Raw genomic sequence first — 20,344 nt, forward strand, 5'->3', positions numbered from 1 at the left:
ATTTTTGCTCCTGTGGAAGCAGAAAAGTGCTGATGAGTTTCCTTTCTTTCTTTTGTCACTTGACTGACCTTGCCTTGGGCAGCAATGACCCCATTTTCTGATCTCAGGTCTAAAATGGTAGATGGTATCGAATAGACGGTCCTCAGAGTTGTCTAAAGGGAGAGAAGGTGAGGATGGTGGCCACAATTCTAGGATTAAAGGCCTCTCCCTTTTTATATGCATGGCATTATTGGCCCAGCCCAACACTGGGTTCATTTTATCCAATGCAATTTGAGCCAATAATCACGCTGAGAGAGGAAATTGGGGTTGTTGGAAGAAAAATCCAGTTCCAGTTCCAAGCTGGGAATAAAATGGAGGCTGCTCAAGAAAGAAAGGTTTGGTGAGCAAACCACAAGCACACACCATGCAGTTCTGGGAAAGCTGACAAAATGGAGTTGAGAGTGGGTGGGTTTTTTTTTTTACACTTTCTTGATTCCTATGGGGTCATGTAGGGGTCATGGCTGGCTCTATAGGCAAAAAGGGAAATGCAAATCCTAGGTGTTTGTCTGAGCTAATCTTGTCAACCTTTGGCTTGCCTAATTTGTTGCTTATCTGGAATTTTTGTCTGACCCAGTCTTTCTGAATTGATTACTAAATCAGCATTTCTAAAAGCTGGCCTCCTCAGTTTCTGCTTGGGGCAGGGAGACTGGAGCTGGTTTCTGCCTCCCTTAAGATTTTTCTCCATTTCTCCTTTAGGAGAAATATTCTATCCTGCCTTTTTAATATTCCCCAAAACATTTCATTCTCTAGGAGGGTGGGTGGGTGCTGATTTTCTACAGTGTTCAACACTTTATTTATTTCTGCACATAAGTAAAGATGAATGCTTGGGACCTAAATTCAAATCAAGCATGTCTGCTGATATTCAACAAACTGTTTTAGACCATAAAACCATATATGCAAATCAGAATTTCCAGATATATCATTACTTTTTTTCCTGATTTATTAAAGACATGCACATTTTAGGCTAACATACCATAATAAGCATGCACCGGGGGTGAGGGTGGTTTGCATTTAATTAGCCTTTGGGTGTGTTTTTTAACATGCCAACAATGAACTTTTTACCTCCAGACCTTTACCTGGTCATTCTTGACTACAGCTTAAGCAAAGTACCACATTACATTTCTTATATCACTACTGTGCTCACTTGCAAAATTCTTTAGCAAAGTTACAAATCCACAACTGATCAGCTTGACCAGGGGTGTCAAACTCAATTTCATTGAGGACTGCATCATGTGTTTGATTTCGGGGGGATGGGTTGGGTGTGGCCAGAGTGGGCATGGCCAACTTTACATCACTTCTGTCGGGGGCACTGGTGGTAGCCTGAGTGTTCTGCCAGCAAAAACAGGCTCCTGAGCTCCGTTTTCGGCTGCCACCCTCTGCCAGTGAAAACGGAGCTTCCACGCGGCCCTCCTGAGCTCCGTTTTCACTGGCAGAGGGTTGCAGAAGGCCGTGGCAGCCAAAAACTGAGCTTGAGAGCCAGTTTTTGCTGGCAGAAGCACCGCGGGCCATTCCTTCGCTGTTTCCAGGGTGTCTCTGCAGGCTAGATCTAAGTACCCCGCGGGCCGGATTGAGCTTGACACCCCTGAGCTTGACTAACACTTTCTATAACTGAAGCATTTGTGGTCAGTCTCTTCTTCCGATAAGTGTCAAGGTAGGCATTAACGAACTGCTGATTCTAACAATGGCTATATCAAGCAAAAGCAGAGCCAAGGTGATTAAAATACAGCAGCTCTGACTAAAGCAACTTAATGACTTATAAAGGCTCTTAATAGTTTGTTAGCAGATAATAGCTAGGCCCTCAACAACACACATTAAACAGGAGTAGGGCTTTGATCCAGGGGCTATATCCTCCATTTTTTTTTTACCTTTTTGACCCATTTCTGCAGATACCGCTGACATTACTGTTGTGTATTGTCCTGGGCCAGTTGCTAACCCTATACACTTTATTATAAACTATTCATGCTATTGTTTGTATCAGGACCTCTGCGCATTGAGACCATGAAGTCTAATATGTAGCCTTTGTTTAAATCCCCCTGCCTGCATGGTGGCTTTCCTTGGTTCTCAGGGAGCCCAACATTTTGGGTGCATCCCGCTTTTCTTCCAGAGCACCTTCCTCTGAGGCTGGGAAAAAAAGAAAAAGAAAAATCTGTGTTTCCAAATGCCAACGATTGCTATTCCCCAAGCAGATCTCTTGGCTGCGTTTATTCCCTGAAAGCAGAATGCTGAACAAGGAGATGGACAGTTAGCTGACTTTGCTTGTAAGGACCCATGTGGATAACAACAATAAATGTAATTGCTTGGAAGATAATATACGGTCCTGGGCAGGTTACTGTTATTTGTTTCTGCTAGACACTCAACAAAAGTCTTCCTGGGGACAAAATAGAACATCACTGAAAGCATTCTACTCTGCATAGTACAACAACAGAGCGAAAACAGCACCTTGTATCAGTTGCGCATTAATTGAAAATCTTCCATAAATCAAAACTTGACTGTTGAGAGGACATACAGCATAGCTCTGCAACCAGGAGATAGGCTGTGATTATGCTAGGCAGGGAATTTCAAGAATTGAATGGAAAGAAAGGATGAAAAAACAATGCAGTTCTTACTGCAGCTTTCTTCTCTTTTTTTCCTTTTCTTTTTTTTTTATAAGAGCCCTTTCAGGCCATGAAAATAGATCTGCACTGCACCAGCAACTCTCTCTCTCTCTTCTCTCTCTCTCTCTCTCCCTCCCCTCCCCCCGTGTGTGTTAGCATTTATGGAAGTTCTTAACTGGGGCAGTGAGTTGGCATCCCCAAACACTGTGCAACAATCACTGCTATGTTTTATTTGACAGTTTTATCCTACAACAGGTGTGTCAAACTCAATTTCATTGAGGGCGGCATCAGGGTTGTGTTTGACCTCGGGGTGGGGGTGGGGGCGTGGTCGGGGGACGGAATAGTAAGCTCAATGTCACTCGTTGAGCTCCATTTTCGGCCGCAACGGCCTCCTGAAGCCTCTGCCAGTGAAAACAGAGCCCAGGGTAGCTACACAGAACCTCCTGGGCTCTGTTTTGGATGAGACAGCCTCCTTCGGCCTTCTGCCAATGAAAACGGAGCTTGGGGGACTGCACACGGCACCCCCCAAGTGCACAGACCCCAGGGTCCATTTTTGCTGGCAGAGGGCTTCAGGAGGCCGTTGCAGCCAAAAACGGAGCTCAGGAGGGTCGTGCAAAGGCACCATAGGACGGTCCTTCACTATTTCCAGAGTGGTCCCATGGGCCAGATAGAAGCACCCCATGGGCTGGATCCAGCCCGCGGGCCTTGAGTTTGACACCCCTGCCCTATAACATTTGCTCAGATTACTGGGAATTCACAAGAGCACATTATCTATAATAATGGACAATATTATTAAGAAACCTTGGTTACTGCACTATAATTTACAGCTGACACTTTCTGAGTGTGCTCACCTGGCACTGCTTTGGGAAGGGCACTGATCATCTATAGCAGGGTTTCTTGGCCTTGGCAACTTTAAGATGGTTGGACTTCATCTCCCAGAATTCCTCAGCCAGTATAGCTCGGTGACTCAAAATTGTCTCTGGAAAGGATTAAGTCAGTTACAGTAGATAACTGGGCTATATTCTGCTTCTCAGAATGATCAACATTTCTAGTCAGAATGGCTGTTAGTGAGGAATGTAACTATATCAATAGTTTTCATCATTTCATACTATTGTTCAGTCCTTTATCTGGACTGTATTTGAAGAGAAAGTTGATTTACTACAGTCAGATAGAATTCTGTCCCAGGGACAATGTCAGGCATGAAAGATGAGGTCTACACATGAAGGTCCAATTAAACTGATTTATTACTAATCATGCCTATGCACAAGAATGTTTTCAACTGATAGTTAACACCTACTTGGGATTAGATAAGGGTCAATGAAATTCAGGAGGGGGGCTGGACTTATTTTGCTTGTGGCTACGTAGGGATTTCAGACTGATTCCTCTTTTAATTCCACTTCCAGGTTCTGCCACGCCTTCCCCTACAGACAACCTTGTAGCAGGGGGGAAATCCAGCAGGTTCTGACAGGTTCTGGAGAATCAGTAGCGGAAATTTTTAGCAGTTCGGAGAACCAGCAAATACCACCTCTGGCGGCCCCAGAGTGGGGAGGGAATGGGGATTTTGCAGTATCCTTCCCCTGGAATGGGCAGGGAATGGGGATTTTGCAGTATCCTTCCCCTGCCATGCCCACCAAGCCACACCACGCCCACAGAACCGGTAGTAAAAAAAATTGGATTTCACCACTGCCTTTCACAAATGCTATGTCATGATAATCAGATTTATTTACATGACCATTTTAAAGTGATGCAAATATTTATTATTTATTTATTAGATTTTTATCCCTTCTATATTACTTTATAAGTAACTCAAGTACTTTCCCTAGAGAGGTCTGCCTGCTACCTACATTGATGTATTTCCAGAATCAAGCTAAAATATTTGTCTTTCTCCAGGCATTTTCAAATTACATTTGCATTTCAGTATTTACATTACAGTGGAATAGTGACTGTTGTGGATGTTCAGTTTAAATCTTTATATGTTTATAATCATTCCTTACCATTTTTAAATACACCCTACTTGTTTCACTTTTGTGTTTGACCTTTTCGTTGTGCTTGCTTTTTAAGGTTGCAAATATCCTACAATCTATCCATAGAATTCTGATGTAACATGATAGACTAAAACAAATAAATTAATAATAATAGAACATAAGCCATTTTTAAGGCACTTCATCAACAACTGCAATCTGGTATCCAGTCAGATGAATACTGGTACCTTTAAAATCAAGTTAAATTTCAGTCATTAGCAAACATTTTTTAGATTTGAATCTAGCAACACTTTTATTTAAGTGCAGACATAAAAATGCAATGAGACACAGATGTTCTGCAGAAACATTTCTAAGCTTTAGCTGCTGTCCTTAGTGAGAGAGACATATCTGAATATCCTGATAACATGTGAGCATTAATACTCAGATAATTATTTCACCACATGTCTTTATGACTGGTTGAACTTTAGACAGATTTCAACACCGTTGCAAACCATAATGAAACAGTTGCACTTCTTTCTTACAATTAACTCTGATTTTCGTATTGCGGAATGTTACTCTTAAGTCAGTGTTTCTATTTAAGATGTGTGGACTTCAATTCTCAGAATTCTGGGAATTCTTAAACTTTTTGTTTAAGTATTTCGGACCAACTGATATAGGATGAAGATGAAGCTTTAACATATAGGTAGTCCTCGACTTACGAGCACAGTTGAGCCCAAAATTTCTGTTGCTAAGCAAGACAGTTGTTAACTGAGCTTTGCCCCATTTTACGACCTTTCTTGCCACAGTTGTTAAGTGAATCATTGCAGTTGTTAAGATAGTAACACAATTTTTAAGTGAATCTGGTTCCCTCATTGACTTTGCTTGTCAGAAGGTCGCAAAAGGTGATCATGTGACCCTGGGACACTGCATCCTTCATAAGTATGAGTCAATTGCCAAACATCTGGATTTTGATAACATGACCATGGGGATGGTGCAACACTCGTGTGAAAAACAGTCATATCACTTTTTTCAGTGCCTTTATTAAATTGTTAAATAATTTGTTAAATTCTTCAAAACTAAAACATCTACTATTCATTTTTATAGATATTTGTTGTCAATAAATCAGTTTGACATGCAGATGTAAAGAAATGAATGAAATAAATAAAATGTATTAGAAATGAATAATATTTGCATTAGATAACCAAATATAGAATTGAAACTGATTACTGTAATGACACATTCATACAACACCGTTTTCTTTTGTATTTCTTTCACTATTTCATTAGAGCATTTTTGATGTGTTGTTTTTTTGTTTTCCCTTCTCCCTTCTCTTTGACAATTTATGTATCTCCATCTTCGTCGTCTTGTCTTTTTTTCTTTCTCTTTCCCCTTTTTTACCATTAAAAGGCAATAAATAAATAATAGTAAAGATCTGAAGATTCCAGGTCTTTATTGCTTGTTTTTATCAAGTTGTGTTCAACAAGTGGGCATCTTGTTAATAAATGTGGTACCGAGGATGAAGGACCATTAAGATTGTTCAAATCCTGCCACTTGTTATCCCAGGATAGGAACTATTAACATCACCAGCAGCTCTTCTCCCTGGTGGACAAAAACCACATTGAGCTGCGATCCAAGCTGAGCCTACAGAAATGCCCAGACTTCCAGCAAATTTCCACAATTTTTATTTTTTCAATAAAAAAAAAATACTTTACTGCAGAGCAAGTAAGGGCCACTCATATATTTCAAGCTGCTCTAATTGGACCCTAAAGAGTCTGTAGCTAATCTTTGTTTAACAATATTTACTGTTGAGCCCAGATCATTAGTAATTCTTCTTGCAAACAGTTCCACATTTAATCACCTTCAAAAACAGAACCATTTCGGTTGCTTTGTCATTTGTCCCACGCATGTGGACGGGTGGATTCCACGAGCAGAGTGATTCATAATGAACTCTTTTATTGGCACCCATTAGTATTTCTTATCAGAATTCAAGAAATGCAACATGAAAGAATTTAACAGGATGCTTGCAGTGGAGAAATTTGTGAGTAAACTTTAGCATTATTTGGCTAGGCATAATGTATTTGCTAGATGTAAGATTCTTCTAGAAGTCTATGGGATGTTGTATTCCTCTTCTTTGGGGATCGGGATGTATGGGGTATTTTTCTAGGTTGGGGAACCACATTTCAAAAGCAACACCGGTATCCCTGGAAGTGTTCAGAGGAAGACAACCAGGATGGTTGAGGGACCAAACCTCAAATCAATGTGGAGTAATTAAGAGAATTGGTTATGTTAATCAGGAAAAAACAGATGAAGTGAAGACATATTTGGATGTCGGACAACTGCAAGTATGCCTCCTCTAAAGACTGTGAATGTGGTTCTAGAAGAAGAAAAAAACCTCATAATAGAAGATGAACATTTGATTTCTAATTCCAATAGAAGATGAACATTTGAAGACTAATTTTCAAATGAAATTTAGGAAAAACTTCTTTATGGTATTAGGTATTAAAAACAGAGTAAGTAAGCTACTTGGGAGACAACGAAGATTTTGTTCACTTGAGTTATGTCAGGAAAAAACTCTACAGTGTAGGAAGTTAGACATATTGCTTGAGTTCCTTGCTAATGTGTAACATTTTGATTCTTCTTTTGGTTTCATTGAGCATTTGTGCACCTAAACAAGGTCCACTGTGAGCAGTAACAGTAACAGAGTTGGAAGGGACCCTTGGAGGTCATCTAGTCGAACCCCCTGATCACACACCTATGTTAGAGATTCAAACCGCTGAACTGCTGACCTTTCTGATCAGCAAGCTCAGCATCTTAGCCACTGAACCACCTAGCCAGGCTAAATGGGCAATATGGGTTACTTTCAAAGAAAGATGAATCCAATTTCAAGTGTGAATTGCATTTTGTCAGTGGACCTTATCAAGCTTACTCTCTTGTAAGCATGTCTAGAAGTGCTTTATTAATTACAAGTTGTAAGAGTGCTTTAGTTTTCACTCGTGTGGCCAGTTCCACTGTATTTAGAACAGCAGCATGCTAACTAGGGAATTCTGGGACTTGAAGTCCAGATAGTTGCTAAGGTTGAGAAACACTGTCCTCAGCCAAAGAAATCACAACAAAGGCCACCCTGGAAATCACAGTCATTTTCCTGCCTCAAGAGATGAGCTGCTTGCTTGCTACATCATGCCAGGGACGTCAATAGTTCGACTACATGCTTATTTAGGGGACTTAATACATCTAAATAAAGCTCTATGTTGAAGGATTAATTTTCTTTGTTGTTGTTGTTTTATTTCCACCAAGTGAACGTACTGGATCTCTGACGTATAAAGAAAATGGATTTTGTCACTTTTCTCCAACAATCACGGGAACTCTTTGTGACCCAGAGGAAGCTGAGTTGGAGAAATAAGCTGGTCCTCTTTGCTCTCTGCAGCTCCATCAGTTTTATAGCAAACCTGCTCCTACTTCTCCCTGGATATTCCTTCCTGTTGGACTATCCGATGCTTTCTATCGTCACAGTCAATATTTTATGGATTCTCTTGTCTGTAAATCTGTACTTTTTCCAGTCTTTTCGCTGCTTTGTGGTGGTATTCTTCCTTTCTTGCGGATTGCGCGAAGGCAGAAACACTCTCATTGCTGCTGGAACTGCTATGGTGGTTGCTGGCAACATCCAAAATATTTTTTTCAACCTGAAGCAGCTGGCAGACAGTGTGACTTGCACTCTCAATTCCCAGAATTGGACTTTCCTTGACCTCACCTATCTGAAAGCCATCCAGTGGATTTACAGTCAATTGAAGATTTCCAAACATCTGTTTCTGGTGTGTGACAGCTTAAACGTGTCCTTCTTGGTTTCAGACGAAGACCTGAAGCTGCAGCTGGAAAAAACAAGACTGAGCATTCACAACATCACCAGTCAGATCTCCTCCGTAATAGCTCTACAGTCCTTTTTGGCCAAGAAAGTGCTGCCTTTTGTGGGAACAATTTTGGTTCTGCTTGGCACGTACCACTTCATCCGAAACTTCCGAAGCCCACAGACCATCAAGTTTAAGAACACGTACATTACTCGAGGGTTCATCAAATACAATGAACAAGTATGGCAGCAGGAAAAGCTCTCAGTGCTCCCTCTGAGTAAAGAAGAAAGAAATGTGTACTCTCTGGTGCCATCTTTTTGCCAAACACCTAAAGAAAGGAAATGCACAGCACGCTTTTTTCTTCCTGTGCTTGCTAACCTTTGCATTTGGGTCGTCTTTTCAGCAGTAGATTATTTGCTTTACTGGCTCATTTTTTCCGTGAGCAAGCATCTCCACGATTTCCCTGAGCTAGAGGTCCACTTCAAATTATATTACCACGTAAGTATCTTAGCTACAGCGCAGCACTTTTGGTATCGCTTCAGATACAGATTTTCTACGGAATAAAATTATGCTAAGAAAAAAAAAAGGATTGAAAAACCTGGAGGTGGGTAGGCATGGCATTTTTTAAAAAAACAAACACCAAGGTTTGAAGCAGTGATGGTATTCAGCCAGTTCTATCCGGTTCGGGCAAACCGGTAGCAGCAGCGGCAGGAGGCTCCGCCCACCCGCCCAGATGTAATCACGTCCCGTTTTTGATGCTCTGCACATGCGCGGAAGGCCCTGCGCTCACATTTGCAACCGGTAGTAAAGGTAAGTGAATGCCACCCCTGGTTTGAAGGGCCCGAATATTAAACAAAAGCAAATGCGACACCAAACTTGATGTTTAAGGCAGCTGAAAATATCCATTGTTTTGTCATGACAAATGTTTGATGTGCCTGAGGGAGAGAGAGTGAAAAACATAAGAACCTCAATTTTAGAAGGTATGGAAAATGCAACGGGAGGCTCTTTACCCAGCTGGTTTAAGCAAGGTCTGTGACTTCAGCCAATAGAAAGGCACTTTGCATATTTTAAGTTTCTTCAATAAGTGATTTCTTAAACTGCCCAAATTTGGGGATTTACTGGGGTAAAAGATTTCTTTATGTAGAGTTCTTCCCAAGTATGCATTTATTTCTTGACATTTGTATTTGATCCATTTTCAAGTGATGTGTGGGGATGACCTTCATTTTAATCCCAACACCGCAGCAGGGTAGGCCAGTAGGGTGGTGTTTCTCAAGCTTAGCAACTTTGAGATGTGTGGTCTTCAACTCCCAGAATTCCCCAGCAGTTAAAGATGTTGAGCTTGCCAGTTGGAAAGCTGATGGCCCGGGTTTGCAACCCGAGCACTGTGCAATGGGGTGAGCTCCCGTTACTTGTCTTAGCTCCTGGCCACCTAGCAGTGGTGGGTTGCTACTGGTTCTCCCTGGTTCTTCTGAACCAATAGTGGAAATTTTGAGTAGTTTGGAGAACCGGTAAATACCACCTCTGCCTAGCCCCGCCCCCAATCTATTCGCTGCCTCCTGAGTCACAGCTGATCGACTAGAAGGAAAAAAAACTGTTTAAACTCTTGCTGTAGTGCTTCAAAGGGCCGCCTTACAACTGATCAGTGGTAAAAGGCAGTGTGGTGGTAGACCAGTGCGTTCCAAAAACAAATGGGTAGACCGGAACGCTCCAAAAACAAATAGGTAGACCGGAACGCTCCAAAAACAAATGGGTAGACCGGAACGCTCCAAAAACAAATAGGTAGACCGGAACGCTCCAAAAACAAATGGGTAGACCGGTACGGCTCTGCAAGCAGTTAAAAGCCTGGTAGACCAGTACCTCTGCTAAATCCTAAAGAATTGTTACATGACCATCAAATCACGCCCACAAAATAAGCCACGCCCACAGAAACAGTAGTAAAAAATTTTAGAACCCACCCCTGTCATCTAGCAGTTCGAAAGCGTGCAAATGTGAGTAGATAAACAGGTACCACTTATCAGTACCTATTTATCTACTTGCATTTGCATGCTTGTTGATACCTATTGAGTGGGAAGGTAACAGCATTCTATGCGCTTTGGGGCAAAGTCATGCTGGACACCCCTCAGAAGTGTCTTCAGACAATGCTGGCTCCGTCAGCTAAGAAACAGAGATGAGCATTGCCCCCTAGAGTCGGATATGACTAGACAGGGAAAACCTTTACATTTTTAGTTTCCTTGACTGACTACAATCTGGGTCTCCCCACTCTGAGTCCTACCCCCTTAATCACTGTGCCACATTGATTTTATTAACTGCATTGTCAGCCAACTGACCTACATAAACTCCTTGCCCACAAAACAGAGGCTGGGACTGTAAAAAGCAGAGATCAAGAAGCTGAAACCATACTTAACTGCAGAAAAAACTTAACAGCATCTAAGGCTCACATATAAAGCATCAAAAGACTATCTGTCTCATATTAAAACTAAAGTCAACCCCAATATTTTTGTTACCAGATTACTTCCATGAGCTACCGGAAGCTGCTGGAAAGAAAAATGTATCTTCTTTTGCTAGCTCTCAAAGAGGCAATAGGCATACGACTCTTGGAAATGTTCTTTTTTTCAGCTGAGGTTTTCAGATCTGCTTGCTAATGATGAGTGACTCAGCATTCAGCAGATTTATGGCCTGTATTTCCTGCCAATTGTTGGGCAAACTGGAACATTGAGCAACCCCTTATATTAAGGACACAATCACTTCATAATTCTGGAAGCCAAACAATTCTCAGCAGGCATCGAAATGTTTCTCTGATACAATGGCACAAGCTAAGACTTATTCTTTTTGCTCGCTCGCTTTGCTCTCAGCAAGTTACCTCACATTCTTGCTTTTTAAAAGAAAAGTAAATAGATTTTTAAAAATACAACTGTTGCAATCACCACTTGAAATTTTTCATCTGGGAATTTTTCCTTCAACTATTTTTGACTTCAAGTTCATTCTATAGATTTCCATAAGACTCTTTGAAAATGCTTTTTGGCTGTATTCATGCATTGATTGAACTTAATGCATGCTTTGGGATTAGTTTCAACCTAAATTATGTTGTGATTGGTGACATGCAAATTATTCGGTATGTGCCCTGCTTGTTTTGACCATTCTGAAAGAATTTTAAGTCAGAAACTCTTCCTAAATGGTTGGAACAACCATCTCAAACTTGGAAAAGTTCCAATTTTGCATACTATGTTTGTGGTGTTTGTGGAGGTAGCCTTGATTTCCAGGAAAAAAGTGGGGTAATAATTCAGAATACATAAGTAAAATTAGCAAATGTTGAATTTGACATAAAACTGTGATCCAAAAGCACATAGTTCTGAAATATCAAAGCACTCCATAAAACAGCAAAAAAAGGAATTAGCACTGAACAATCATTTTTCGTCTCACCCTTGAGAAAATTATTTTACAAGAAACAATTATGAAAAACATAAGTTTTCCAGCAAACAAGTCATTTCGGTTCACCCATATAACTGGTTCTTATCTTCTAATCAGGGGTGAAATGCTCCCGGTTCGGACCGGATCGCCCGATCTAGTAGCGATGGTGGCGGGTGGTTCGGAGAACTGGTAGCAAAAATCCCTGTACCACCTCCCCACCATGCCCAGCTGAGCCACACGATCATCAGAGGCTTTTTTTTTTTTTACTTTTAAAAGCATTTTTTCTACAACCTCTTCAACGAAAAAAATGCTTTTAAAAGTTAAAAAAAAAGCCTCTGATGATCGTGCGGCTCAGCTGGGATCATCAGAGGCTTTTCAAAGCATTTTTTTCTGCAACCTCTTGGCCGAAGAGGTGGTAAAAAAAATGCTTTGAAAAGTCTCTGACGATCCCAGCTGAGTTGCCTGATTAGCAGAGAAGCTTTTCAAAACATTAGAAAAAATGCTTTGAAAAATAATAATAATAAAAAAGTTGGCCACGCCCACCCAGTCACATTACCCCCCCACCAAGCCACGCCCACAGAACCAGTAGTAACAAATTTTACATTTCACCCCTGCTTCTAATTACAATAAAATAGGAAAGAATATAATAACTGTTACCTTAATTTTATCTCCAGGAGAAACTAAAGTCTTTTAATGTCATCAAAGGTGTCTTCAGGATCTGGTCAAAAGAATGAAGAGAGTGACCATGACACTGTGGGTTGCTCATAAAAAAAACAGGCAAAGTTTTCATCGCACTACTGCAGATGCGACCTTGAACTTTTTTGACCACACCCTGCAGACATCCCTGAAATTCTAAAAGGTTTAATTCTGAATAGCCAAGGGATTTGTTTGGTTTTCATTATCTCTCCAGCAGCTCTCTGTCTTTCCTTGCTCCAAAGGGCTTTTCTGAAATGTATTTCAAAGAAATGTACCTGAAAGTAGCAATAAGAGAAATAGCATGCTTCCAACCAAAAAATAAACTCAAAACACCACCCAGGGAAATTTGAAGCAGGTTTAAAAACACATATTCAAGACAGAAAAGCAGAAGTTTCTTTACAAGATTTTCTTTGAGATAGCTGACACAGTTCTAGGCTGCATTAACAGAGGGACAGAATCAAGAGCACGTGAAGGGTTAATACCACTTTATAATGCCTTGGTAAGGCCACACTTGGAATATTGCATCCAGTTTTGATCGTCACGATGTAAAAAAGATGTTGAGACTCTAGAAAGAGTGCAGAGAAGAGCAACAAAGATGGTTACGGTCTGGAGGCTAAAACATACAAAGAATCAGTGGTGGGTTCCAAATTTTTTTACTACCGGTTCTGTGGGTGTGGCTTGGTGGGTGTGGCAGGGGAAGGATACTGTAGAATCTCCATTCCCTTCCAACTACAGGGGAAGGTTACTGCAAAATCCTCATTTCCTCCTGATCAGCTGGGAGGCAGAGAATAAATAGGGGCAGGGCCAGTCAGAGGCGGTATTTACCAGTTCTCTGAACTACTCAAAATTTCAACTACCAGTTCTCCAGAACTGGTCAGAACCTGCTGAAACCCATCTCTGCAAAGAATGGTTGCTGCAATTGGATAGAAGGACTAAGGAGGGCAAGATAGCAATATCTTAGGGATTGCCATAAAGAAGAGGGAATCAAGCTATTCTCCAAAGCACCAGAGGGCAGGACAAGAAGCAATGGGTGGAAACTAATCAAGGAGAGAAGCAACCTAAAACCAAGGAGAAATTTCCTGACAGTTAGAACAATTAATCAGTGGAACAACTTGCTTCCAGAAGTTGTGAATGCTCCAACACTGGAAGTTTTTAAGAAGAGATTTGACAACCAATTGTCTGAAATGGTATAGGGCAGGGGTGTCAAACCCACATTGTCACAGCGGTATCATGTGACGTATCGGGACTTTTCCTCCCTTCGCTAAACTGGCCGTGGGCGTGACCAGCGCATGACACATCCGGCCTGTGGCCCAGGAATTTGACAGCCCTGATATAGGGTTTCCTAAGCAGTGGGACAGCAGGTTCCTGAGCAGGGAGTTGGACTAGAAGACCTCTAAGGTTCCTTCCAACTCTGTTATTCTGTTCTGTTACTCTATTACATTGTAGACAAATTTTGAATATATAGTTAGAGGAGAGGAGCATAAATGCAAACATCCCACAAGGGCCAATTATTGAGCCTAAACAACTTCTTGCTTCTTTTCACTGATCAATCACAAATGATCTTTGTGTACCTTTGTGTACAATGAGTGTGAATAGTGGCTGGTTGCCAGAGAATATAATCCTACTTTTAACAATTAAGTTGTAAACTCTTTGTTTAAATATTTATTTAAAGTCTTCCCCAATATGAATATATTGAGATGTTGAATTAGATCAGCCTAGTATGGCTCTGCTGTTAGAATTGAATGGAGCTGTAGCCCAAAATAAATGACCACATTAACATTGTCCAATGTATGTTTAATTATACATTGAATTGTCTAGTACAATGAAGAAAGAAATGCTAGGATATTGTAACTTTCTATGACCATCACATTGATCAGATAATGACAGGGTATGTGTGCAGTGATGGTAATGGTGGGATTATAGGAGGTCTATCATTCTTGATTTTCTTCACCTGGCTCATGCTAACCTATTTATTTATTTATTAAGTTTCTATTGTGCTCATCTCACTGATACAGTGACTCTGTTTGAACTCTTCAGTTTGTTTCCATTTAATAAATTGTACGGTAGTCACTATCTAATGCTCACCACGTTCATATACCCAACACATGCATATACATCCAAAAATATAAAATTCAATCAACGTATATTCATAAATAACTGTATAAAATATTTTGTTTGACTGCCTCTCATTCTATTTTTAGAATATCACCAAGCTCAACAAAAATCATGATCATTGGTCATCTCCTTCTGAAAGCTTGATCCACAGGGTGTGGGTGGTTCCCACAATTTTGGAAATCACAGAACATAACAGTGTTGCGAGGATCCTTAGAAAAAGAGAAATATGGAAGGGTTGAATTATATCCTCACCCAAAGGGTAAAAATGTTTCTTAACAGAGTGACTTTAAAAAAAAAAAAAACCTGCCTCCTAAAATTGCTGAGGGATGCGGGTAGAAATCATCATCAGGAACAAAAATATATTGTTAACTAGCCGAGTTATACACCCAATTGCATATAATTAATGGAGCAAGTTGAAAACCATTAGCTCTTTCAAATACCAATTACTGAAAGGTGAATAGTACCTGTTCAAGCCTGTGTTATATTTGTATTAAAACTTTAAGAGGACCATTTCAGAGGTGGGTTTCAGCAGGTTCTGACCAGTTCTGGAGAACCGGTAGTGGAAATTTTGAGTAGTTCGGAGAACCGGTAAATACCACCTTTGACTGGCCCCACCCCCATCTATTCTCTGCCTCCCGAGTCCCAGATGATCGGGAGGAAATGGGAATTTTGCAGTAACTTTCCCCTGGAGTGGGGAAGGAATGGAGATTTTACAATATCCTTCCCCTGCCATGCCCACCAAGCCACACCCACAGAACCTATAGTAAAAAATTTTGAAACCCACCACTGGACCATTTGTGCTGCACATACTCCAAACTCAACCCTCCGTGTGCTGTTTGTGTCTTATCTCTTAGCTAGTTCCACTTAAATGGATCTGTTAAGAAGCCCAGAGACAGAGAACGGTCTCTCCAAATCAGGGCAGCCCAGATGTAAGAACTTCAGCTGTACAGTCTGCCGTTTGTGTGCAGGAGGGTGGTGGGGAATGCTCAGCCCTCACTTCACCCAGATTCTGCTATATAAGTTGGTCAGCAAATCATGAAATATTGATGGCATAATTTCCCATTGATTTCTGACAGAAAGCCAAAGAAATAAGGTCTGGGAAGCTTTCAGAGAGTCTTTGCACGCATAAAACAGCAATTTTAGTAAGCTTTAAAAAATTTAAGCAAGGGAAAAACTTCAGTTCTGCATGATATCATCATCCCAGCCTCTGAATCCCAGACACTGGAAATTATACATATAAAAGCCAACCTTTGGCTTTCAGTAGATATGATACTTCACTGTAAGTACCAGCCATTACTGCTTCACAGCAGTTGAGAGAAGATGGGAAAGGAATATCTATCTTTCCTGGCAATTGCCTTTTCTCTTTTCTCTTTTCCTTTTTTGCCAGAATGCTACTTTCTATTTTCATACCTTAGTGCAATTGTTCTTCTTCATTTGGGACCTTATAGACTGCCTGCCCACCCCACAGGCCACCTGCCCTCATTACTGTTATCTTAGCCCAACTATGGTGGGCTATAAATGCTATAAATCACAAAGTTATCCAAGGGAAATCCATACCACTAATCCAAATGCTTCAGCCACTTCCTCAGCCTCCTTGACCCAAACAGCACTTTTTCAAACTACTGCCTTCAGGCATGTTGGACTACAATTTCCAGAATTCTAAGTTTTGTATGCTATGAGTTGCTGTCCAAGGTATCTTTAAGGCACAAGGCTGCAGAAGTGTGCTGGGCCTTTTTTTTCCAGCCCTCCTATATTCAGGTGAGGATTTTATTTCAACAGGGCATTTGGCACCCAAGGAAACCAAAATGGTGCTCCTTTGGATATCTATTCACCATTCAGTTTAGGTGCAACTGTCATGCCCCTGTCGGAGTCTGACTCTGAGATGGAAGAGGAACAGCTGAGAGAGAGCGAGAGAGTGGCTCCGTTGGCTATGGAGGAAACTGGGGAAGGGCAAAGTCAAGCTGGGCAGAGTAGGGGAGAGATAGAACAAAGGAGAGGAGGTTCTGATGAAGACCAAGGCCCACCCCCCTCCTCATCATAGGGCACACAGGGAAGAACGGAGAAGAGAGCAATGTGGGTTGCGTGGCTTATGAGGGAGGAAAGGGCCCCGACTCCCTTCACAAGATACATCTGGAGCTGGAATTTAAAAGAAGAGGCAAATGGGAGGGGCAGTTGTCGGGAACAAACTCTGAGTTCGTGTTAGCTGCTTTATCTGAGTTCCTGGCATCCTCCCAAGTGGTTTGATTTACTGCCATGCTATTTCAAGTCTGGACTTCTTATCTTGCTTGCCCTGCTGAATTAATTACCTTATCTTGCCCTGTTGGATGTATAGTTACAAGTTTTGTCTGCTTACAGGTTTGTGGAAGAGTTTTTCTCCAGACCGGAGAGTAAAGAGAATTGGGGGCAAAGTTTGGGGCTAATAAAGGGACTTGTACTTATTCTCTGGCTGTGTTGCCTTTGTGCCATGCCCTGGGTCATCACAACAACCTTGATAGATCCCCTTTGTGCCAATGGGAAAAACCTCCAAAAATTGCTCTTCTTCAGGTGGAATACAACTGGGGGAGGAGGAGACAAATTCTGGCCAATGGTAAGAATGGTGGGATTTAGTCATCCATCAGAATCTGATTTGGGTGAGCTCTCAGTGAAGCAAGAGAAGCTCTCAGGGGTATCTGCAGCAAAATGGGACAAGGTATGGCAAAGCCTCACCCACCATTGATGTCCCTGTATAAGCCCCGCCTTTAAGTGCCTATGTCATGATGTCATTGTGAGCAGGGCTACATCACAACATTCTTGCATATGTTCAAACTGCGTGAAATCACATTGTGTGCTTGCTAGAAAAAAAATTGAAGTCTCCCCAATTGTTTTCTGTTGGTATGATCTCTGAAACCATTTGAGCTTGTTTCACACGTTCTTGCCCGTTGTATCCAAAAGCACATAGGTGATCATTGCTGAATCAAGGGGGCAAGAAAGTGGGATCTTTAATCCCATCCATCATTATTCTGTTCTTATTCAGGTCCATAATTCAGATGATGATGCTTTTAGCATTGCCAAATCTTGCATCTGCTGCCAAATGTGAAAGATATACTAATGGCTTAAGGTCTAGGCCAGACAGTTAAGAGATTGTTAATATCCTGTTGTAGGAAAATAAACACAGACGGCTTATTGAGAAATTTAATCATTGCATTGTAATTTGAGGGATCCTTGGTGCTCTCTGAACTTGCTTGTTTTCTTGCAGATGTTTCATTACCCAAGCTAGGCAACATCATCAGTGCTAATGCTGGTAGTAACATCACTAGTACTGATGATACCTAGTTTGGGTAATGAAACATCTGCAAGAAAAAAAGCAAGCTCAGAGAGCACCAAGAACTCCGCATTTCAGCCCTGGGTTACAAATAGTCTCCTTTATTGGTGCATTGTAATTTATTCAGCATAGCCATTTGAAACAGCAGCATAGATCATGGCATATTTTTTATCTTTCATTTCCTCTTATACAGAAAAATGCAGCTAAATTCATTTTTACCAACGGGGAGATTGTTGAAAATACCACTTCCTTTAAGACACCTCTTTTTGAAGAGAGCTGCATTCCCAAACCCAAGATTTCCCTCTCTACTACATGGATCCAGCTTGGAGTTATTTTGTTCTTTCTAATAGTGTTGGGGCTTCTGACTTCTACACTCACACAACTTAAATTATTAGTTGCAACTGCATTCTTTCCGAGCACAGACATGAAACGGATAAAGTATCTGCACACAAAATTATTAAACAGAAGATCCAAGTTTGCCGAGAAAAACGTGAAAAGGAAACTTAATTCATTTGCAAAGGTAAACTGTAAATAACATGAAATACTGTGCTGGTTTGTACAACACTGTTCAGAATGTAACTGTAGAATCCACTAAAAATAAGCACCATCAAAACTTTATCTATAGAGCCAGGATCAATACTACTCTCTCTCCCCAAGATTGCCCTAAAGGGAATCTTCACATATTTTTCAATAAATATGGAAGCTACTTAGGTCATAGACCACATTACGCTGGTTATATCTCTATTACAAAGTAATGTTTTGACTCACATAGATATTGTCTCTGCACAAATACCTATAGCCATTATTGAAATGCATATGTGTCTGAGGTTAATCTTCCCGCTTCCTCCATCAATACCTGAAGGATGATGGAGAAGAAATGCTCAGCATTCATCCTCCCTGAAATGGGTCTACTCGTAATTTTTCTGGGTTTTTTTTTCTTCATGACTTTTCAGTTCTGCTTAGAAGACAGATACCAAATAAAAACCTCTTCTTTTGTAATAAGTAAAACTAATCTTCTCCTTTTTCCTTCTTCCTTCACAGTTACATTTTTGGTTTCCCATCCTCCAGGCACTGGGAAATGCCAGGAAGAAAGAAACCAATGTGGAAAAAGAAATTCCTGTTTTATAGCATTAGCCACAGGTTCCCAAGCTCAACATTTTGCCTGGTGAAAAGCTCCTGGAACTTCAATTGTTTGTGTGTGTTTTGCAAAACTCTGATTGCCTTAGTATGAAATTTGGAAACATTAAAGAAATATTTAAAAAATGTAAGGCTCTATTAGTAAAAATAAATTAAAAAAAACATTTGCTTTATTTCCCTTATACTGGTTCATGTTTCACCGCAGAATTGTGCCATTTAGCTTAAGGTGACTCAATTGAGCAGACTATTTTTGACACCCCATCAAAACATCACTTCCTTTCCAGATATATAATTATTTTTATTAAACAGAAGAGGAAAAGAGAAAGAACTGGAGAAAATCAGAAAATACAATGACCTGCAAATAGTAGTAGAGGGACTTTGATGAAAGAAAGTACCAATAGTATTAGGTGCCTTGGGTGCAATGCCAAAACATCAGCATTGACAAAATCACCACCGGTCAGTTGCAAAAAGCAACTTTCGTTGGAACAGTTTATATCTTGAAACAATACCTTTAATATCATCAAACAATAACATCTACCTATCCCATCTCCTTAGGAAGGAGTCAATAGGTGGATAAAAATGCAAATCCAGTCTAAGCATCTGGCTGACTGTGCAACCAGTTATAATTCTATGCAAATTCTCATTCATCCAGGTCATGGTTGTTCCAAAGATGCTTTTTCAGGAGGCAACTGAACTTTCTTGCTTTTTTCTTTGAAGATGTTTTGCTTCTCATCCAAGGAGCTTCTTCAGTTCTGACTCCTGAAAAAGCACCTTTGGGACAACCATGACGTGGATGACTGAGAATCTCCACAGACCTTTAGCTATGCACTTTGGGATGAACACCCTTTGAATGGTGTGGGGGGTATGAACAGATTTCCAGAAAAATTGCAGACTACAGGAACCATTTGCCCTTCAGTTTGAGATGCAGACAACACAGGCTCATCCCTAAGAAGCCTGCGCCTGTCTTCAGCAGTGAAGGGACACAGGGCAGAAATCATCCTGCAGCCAAGAAAGCTCTACACCCATTTTCACTACTCAGGTGACCCTGAGGACACAGATGAACCTCCAAGTGGCCTCAAGGACTCTCTAAAAGGATGCAAATGACCAGCTGCCTGCAAGGAGTATAAATCCTTCCATTCTCCACGATCCAGTCAGAGCTGAAGAAGCTTCTTGGATGAGAAGCGAAACATCTTCAGAGAAAAAAAACAAGGACAAGAAAGTCCAGCTGCCTCCTGAAAAAGCACCTTTGGG

At 40.9% G+C, this 20,344-nt stretch overlaps 1 protein-coding gene across 1 annotated transcript; it reads left to right on the top strand.

The window, feature by feature from the left end:
* Positions 1–7,920: 7,920 nt before the first annotated feature.
* DCSTAMP (dendrocyte expressed seven transmembrane protein) lies at positions 7,921–19,215 on the top strand. The gene is made up of 3 exons (XM_034422172.2): positions 7,921–8,934; positions 18,150–18,476; positions 18,998–19,215. The coding sequence occupies exons 1-3, from the start codon at positions 7,921–7,923 to the stop codon at positions 19,082–19,084; spliced, it is 1,428 nt and encodes a 475-aa protein (XP_034278063.1). The 3' UTR covers positions 19,085–19,215.
* The last annotated feature ends 1,129 nt before the right edge of the window (positions 19,216–20,344 follow it).

This window comes from Pantherophis guttatus, chromosome 3 (genome assembly GCF_059756535.1).
Source record: "Pantherophis guttatus breed Tessera chromosome 3, ASM5975653v1, whole genome shotgun sequence".
Taxonomy (NCBI): Eukaryota; Metazoa; Chordata; class Lepidosauria; order Squamata; family Colubridae; genus Pantherophis; species Pantherophis guttatus.

Bases quoted from the DNA above. Each gene is read 5' to 3' on its own strand.
- DCSTAMP (XM_034422172.2), top strand. From the start codon at position 7,921: ATGGATTTTGTCACTTTTCTCCAACAATCACGGGAACTCTTTGTGACC. The intron at 8,935-18,149 runs GTAAGTATCTTA...CCTCTTATACAG, and splicing joins ACTTCAAATTATATTACCAC to AAAAATGCAGCTAAATTCAT. The intron at 18,477-18,997 runs GTAAACTGTAAA...CTTCCTTCACAG, and splicing joins AACTTAATTCATTTGCAAAG to TTACATTTTTGGTTTCCCAT.